Source organism: Scleropages formosus, chromosome 13, assembly GCF_900964775.1.
Source record: "Scleropages formosus chromosome 13, fSclFor1.1, whole genome shotgun sequence".
In the NCBI taxonomy this organism is placed as follows: Eukaryota; Metazoa; Chordata; class Actinopteri; order Osteoglossiformes; family Osteoglossidae; genus Scleropages; species Scleropages formosus.
In genome coordinates, this window is record NC_041818.1 from 29,489,301 (window position 1) to 29,495,331 (window position 6,031).

General features: G+C 47.7%; 1 protein-coding gene across 3 annotated transcripts; it reads right to left on the minus strand.

Annotated features, from left to right (window-relative positions):
* Positions 1–235: 235 nt before the first annotated feature.
* Positions 236–4,791, minus strand: gp1ba (glycoprotein Ib platelet subunit alpha). 3 transcript variants are annotated; one of them, XM_018733256.2, is made up of 3 exons: positions 4,755–4,791; positions 4,354–4,521; positions 236–2,853 (listed from the first exon to the last, which is right to left on the minus strand). In XM_018733256.2, the coding sequence occupies exon 3, from the start codon at positions 2,825–2,827 to the stop codon at positions 590–592; it is 2,238 nt and encodes a 745-aa protein (XP_018588772.1). In that variant the 5' UTR covers positions 2,828–2,853; positions 4,354–4,521; positions 4,755–4,791; the 3' UTR covers positions 236–589. The 3 variants fall into 3 exon arrangements, with proteins under 3 accessions (XP_018588772.1, XP_018588771.1, XP_018588775.1); XM_018733255.2 differs by lacking the exons at positions 4,354–4,521; positions 4,755–4,791 and adding an exon at positions 3,452–4,205; XM_018733259.1 differs by lacking the exons at positions 4,354–4,521; positions 4,755–4,791 and adding an exon at positions 2,922–3,443 and having other exon boundaries at positions 236–2,783.
* Positions 4,792–6,031: the final 1,240 nt, after the last annotated feature.

Consider the following 6,031-nt stretch of genomic DNA (forward strand, 5'->3'; position numbering starts at 1 on the left):
GATCTGAAATAACACACAATTACATATGTATAAAGCACCTACATACTGAGCCATTTACACATTCCGTGAGAGAACCTATAAATAATAAGATAAAAAAATAGAATAATAAAAAACCTAGAAACAGAAGCTTTTCATTGATATGTGACAGTAAGATCAACACATTAATAATTGATTAGATCCCTTATACACATCAAACACTTTCTAATAGACTTAGATTACAGTGAATGACCTATTATGAACATAAAAAAAGTGGAAAAGTTTTAACTTTTATTTCATTTTTTACACAAAATCGTTTGCCATAGGTCATTGCAAACCTCAATACATTATATGTAATGGTGCATGTTCTTAATTGTAACGTGCATTTCTTAAAGAACTTGTGTTCCTGGCAGTCACGACAGATGTGTACTTTGACACTTATACTTTATGTGCCACAAAACAACCTGATTGCCCAGAAGAGAAAAAAGAGAGATTCTTTATAGTAAGCAGTTATTCTAAGTGCTAATAAGCAGAAGAAGCAGAGTGCCGGTGGAGTGTAAGAGGACGTCCTTCTCTCAGAGCTGGGCAAGCAGCTCCCGTGTGTTGTCCTGCTTCAGAGGAATGTTTCACTGGTGCTGTCGCTGTTTGCTGGTGGAAGTCTTGCACCTCTTGCAACCAAGGGCATCAGGGACCAGTGGTCGTCCACACCCGTTGCCACCGCTCCCTGCTCACCCTCTTGAGCTTTCCACTCCCACTTGCCCACCACCCACTCGTTCCCCGCGTGTTCTGCCCTGCTCTCACTCATTCTCCGACCTTCATCCGTCTTCTCCGCCTGCTCTTCTTCTACCTTCTCCTCCCTCAAAATGAGGCTATACCTCTTTTTCCACTCCTTGCTTTGCTTCTTCTCATGCTCTCTAGTGCTTTGCTTCCAGCTGTCCTGTATCTCTGTCCACCCAGGTGTCTGTCCCTCTTGGCTGATAACCCTATACAGCGTCTTCTGGAAGACTTCATCCTCTGTTGCTCCCCCCTCTTCCCAAACTTCTGTCCCTCTCTGGCTCTTGAAGACTGCATGTTCTGTTTCCTTGCAAGTTGTAACATTTTGGCTAGCAGCTCTTGAGTCCACCTGGCCTATCTCTGTGGACCTCATTGCCCCACGGCCGTCCTCACCGTCGTCAGCTACAGACACAAGCAGCACTGAGCGGAAGACAGCCTGAGCCCCTCCCGCTGGCAGTGAGATGGCACCAGTTCTGTTGGGCGTGTTCTTCTCTTTGCCCTCTCCTGACTCTTCAGCGGGAGTCTCACTTATTGTCTGGTAAACCCTGAGTTGCTTCCTCTGTGCCCTTGTTGACCGAAGGAGGGGCAGGTAAATGCGGAGGTGGCCATGGAGGAGCCAGAGGAAGGCTACACACAGCCAGAGCCCGAGAAAGATGCAGAGGCATAGGTAGCCAAGGAAGAGCCACCAACAGTACACTCCCAGTGGCTGCCCCCCCTCTCTGCTGTCTCTCAACTTGATCTCGTACTGAAGCCCAGCAGAGAAAGTAGGGCTTCCGGCTGAAGGATCACGCAAGGTTGAAAGTGCGGTGGTGGCTGAGAAACTAGGGGACGTACTTGGTGTGGAACTTGAGGTCTCTGTCAAGTCTGTCCCAGTGATGGCATCATAGACCCATGTGGACCACCTCCCTGTGACTGGTTCATACTGAACTTCTCTGGTTGTTGTTGAGTTTGTTCCATAGAAAAACCATGAATACCACAATTCTTTGGTTGTTTTGCTGTAATTCAGATGAGTTGTTGATGAGTTGAAAAAGAACCACGTGTACAGCTGTGTCACAGTCTCGTAGAAAATGTGGCTGGAGGATGTGTGGCTCCAGGGCACTGAAGGAGCCATAGCGCTGTTGGGGATTGTGTTAAGAGCTGTAAGTCCTGCAGTTGATGTGTCTGTGGTCCACATGTTAGACTTTCGGTACGACCCTGTAGATAAGGGTGAAACATGCAAGAAATCTCCACGTGGACCAAAAATATGTGGGGACTGGGTGCTTGCCTCAGTTAGTGGAGAGCACAAGTCCTCTTCCTTCAAATCGATGATAGGTTGGTCATGCAGCTTGCTTGGACTGTAACACTTTACACTTTCCGGGTCGTTTACAATGTTTGGACCTTCACGGATGTACACATTTTCTACCTCACTGTTCAGCCATGCTGAGAGGTAGCTCACCTTGCAGCTGCAGTGCCAGCGGTTCTTAGACAGGTAGACGTAGGGAATGCCTGGCTTAGAGTCAAAGAACTGGTTTGGCAAAACGGTTAAATGGTTGTCCTCCACATCAAAGGTCTTGAGAGCTGTGGAGGGTATCAAGGACAGCAACTGTGGAGGCAAGGCTTGGATGTAGTTCTGTGAGAGGACCAGAATCTCGAGCTGTGTCAAACCACTGAAAGTGGCAGCATTCAAGGTGTGCAGCTTGTTGGCCTGCAGGTGGATCTCCATGAGGCCAGCAGCTGCCGCAAAGGCATTGGGCTGAAGCACTTCGAGCTGGTTACTTGAGAGCTGCAGTATTTTCAGCTTGGGAAGGAGAAACTCAGAGCTTTGCTCCAATGTAGACACCTGGTTCAGGGAGAGGTCCAGCTCATAAAGCTCGGAGAAGTCCTTGAAGGAGGTCCATAACAAGGAGATGAACTGGTTGTCAGTGAAGTTCAGAACTTGTGTGGTCAGCTCTATGGCGGAGGGGACGTTGCTCAGGCCCATGGAGGTGCAGCTCACACGTGGACGGTTGTCATGGTTTTTGTCACGTACACAACTGGCACGTGTCATCGGGTAGCTGTGAGCCAGGAGGAGGAATATGGAGACAAGCAACGGATTCATTTTGCTGCAGATGGCTGGAACGGAAGCTTCAGACAAAATAACACAAAAACACAATTTAAACATGGAGGTAAAATTAAAGTGTTTGCTAACTGACCGCTGACCACGGTTGAGGCATTTCAACAGCTGCTGCACATCCTGACCGTTGACGCATCAGAAATTTGCTCTTCTGATGGCAAACGTGGTCAGTCTGGGCAGCCAGCAGGAGTGTTTTTTTTTCTAATGTAATGTAATATTTAAAATATAAACACAATATGATTATGACAAAGTTCCTGCCTCCACATGTGACAATGTCATTTAATATCAATAAGCGCCAACAACATTTTCCTGCTGTTTTTGCCATTTCAGTTCACATTACAATAATGCAAGATAGAATAAAATAATAATGAAAAAAATGCAATATAAGAGGACAGACAGATAAAACAAGAAAGTAAGCTGCAAAAGACAAATATACCTGAAAAATGAATAATAATAAAAACTTGAGTGCAGTATTTGAAAAAATGTCATGTGTTAAACATTATTTACCTTCCTTTCACCTTCCTACACTAAAAAGCCACTACCAAAATATATTTCCCCCACTAAAGTACTTTTACCAGTAAGTAAAGGAAATTAAAAAATGTCTTTTACCCTGCTTGTCATCAGCGTTTCAGCGCCGCGACATCTCCCTTGGAACCCAAACTGGTCGATCTCCGTCAAGGGAGGCTGTCGTGGTTCAGATATCTGCGAGTGTGTGAACGCGTGTGTGTGTACGTACGCATCCGGAGTGCGGTGGGGGCAGTAAACCATGCAATCGTCCTGCAAACAGACTTCCTTGTGTCCAAATTCAAACCCTGTGTCTATGTGCTGCTCTCTTCAGACACTCCGTCAGCTCCCGGTGGCCCCCAGGGTCCCCTTCTCCACCCCTGGTCTTGTCTTGTGGCTGACCACACACAACGTCCGGCCACTCAATCTGCACAGAGCACTTGGCCTGCGGTGAAAAGAGATGCCCACGGAGGAAACGCAACGACACGTTGATATGGTCACTCAGCAGAACCAGCTGCCACAGCACTGCAGTGACCCTGTAACCGCCTTAAGGAAACTGTCAGCTGCCGTACCCTACGCTCCTGTCCATCGGATAGGCCGAGTGCGTGCGGGAACGGCGTGTGCGTGGAGCACTGCGACCGTGCACTGGAGCAGCGGATGGACGCATGCAATCGGTACCTGTGTTGCTACCTACTGTACACTGAACTTGGTGCTGTTGCTGTTGGAGCTGCACACATGGGCTGTGTGTAGTGGGGGCAGCTGGTAGCGTAGAGGTTACCTTCGACTGCCTTCTATCCAAAGCTGCAGGTTTGAATCCCACCTCCAGCTGTAGTACCCTTGAGCAAAGTACTTACCCTGAATTTACCCTAGTAAAATTACCCAGCTGTACAAATGGGTGAATAATTGTAAGTAGCTTAACACTGCAAGTCGCTTTAGAGAATCAAAAGGGTCAGCTACATGAACAGATGAATACATGAATGAAGGTAAATGTACTGCACCTCACGCACCTTCGACCCCACGGCAGAGACGAGAACGGTTACTGCGATGTACCACAGCGAGCACCTTTACCGCGATCCTTGCACTTGTAGGCTACGGTCAAGCGACCTGTGTGAGTGACGAAGGGCTGCGCACATCTACCGGGGTCATGGGGTTAAATCAGCGTAATTCAAGTCTCGCTGGTGAACAAACACGACAAAAATAAATCAATTTTAAAATACAAGAACAGCATAAGTAGAGTGAACAAGCAGGGATTCACATATTATTATTAGTTTTTATAGAGCGCTCTTCTCACGTAGTGACACGGAACGCTTTAACACAGGCATACAGCAAATAAAATTGATACAAACAAAGAAGACGGTCAACTAATGGCTGCCGTCATGAAGAACTTATCATAGAGCTACAAGCATACCTACTGGCCACCGGGGAAAGGAACAAAAACTTCCAACTGAAGGTTGAGGGAGAAAAAAAAAACCTCTGGGGGTCCACGGGCCAGTGGTTGCCCCACCCTGCTGGGCATTCTAGAAAGTAACAATTTGTAAGCCAGTGTGTAACAAGTAATTATAATGTTGGTAAAAGTAGTAACATGATAAGTAAGTAGTAACATCATAACACACACAAGAGTAATAAGAAGGGGGTGTTTACAATTTGTCCAAAAACAAGGGAATCATCTGCGACGTTCTTAAGGCTTTCTTATTTGAAAAGAGTGAAGAAGAAAGTGTGAAAGAACGAGGGATCATAGACATTTTTCTCTGGGCAACTGAATGCATTTTGCTTTATGAATATAAAATATTAAATGTAGCCAGTAAGAGATCAATGTCCACAGCTTGGCCCGGGTGATGAAAAGAAAAACACAGAGAAAGTCACGGCAATATTAAGGCGAGTAAAGAGAGAAAAAGAATTTGCCACAGAAATCTGGCCCCCGGCCGAAGCGAAATATACATCATCATGCCGAGCCATGATGACACGAGGAAGCAAAAAGCAAATGAAACTAAGTGACGAGGATGGATTCTTTCTCGATTCTTCCCGTCGCAACTGAACAAAAAGACAAGAAATCACCGCGTCCGTTACATTTCCTGTTTTGGACAACAAAAGCACTTGCAGGGAAGGGTGACGAACGCCGCGTTCACACAGTGTGCGCCTGACGCGGCGAATGATTGATTCTGAGCTGCCCGGTGGCGGTTCGTTGTTCGCGCCAACACAACTGAGGCGCTTAGACCCTTTCGAGTCCAGTCGCAGGGCGCGGGGCGCGGCGCGCGACACGGCCGAGCGTCACGGAGGCCCGCGTGAAGGAGAGGGGCGCCGCTGCGCTTCGCGGGCTTCGCAGGAGCGACCGTCTCCGTCGCCGCGGCGCTCTGCGTGATGACGTCACGCCCAGGAGAAGATGGCGGAGGGGGGGGTCGAAGAAGGCGGGAGGTGAGGAGGTCCGGAAGCACTCGGTTCACTCTCACTTCCGCTCGCGTGTATGGCGCGCGCTCTTCGTGTTCCGTGTGGACGTGGAGGCGGTGGAGAAAAACTGAAATATAAACATTGATCAAGTGTGTGTGTTACGATCATAAACATACACACACACAGCACTCAGTTACAGCGAGCCGAGTATGTCTTAATTATCGCGTCACTCAGTCAGTGCCACTTACGCTCAGTCTGTGGGTGTTAATGGCAGCGGTGTGTCCATCCACCATGAATGAT

Excerpts from the sequence above, each read along its gene's own strand:
- gp1ba (XM_018733256.2), bottom strand. The coding sequence starts at position 2,827 with ATGAATCCGTTGCTTGTCTCCATATTCCTCCTCCTGGCTCACAGCTAC.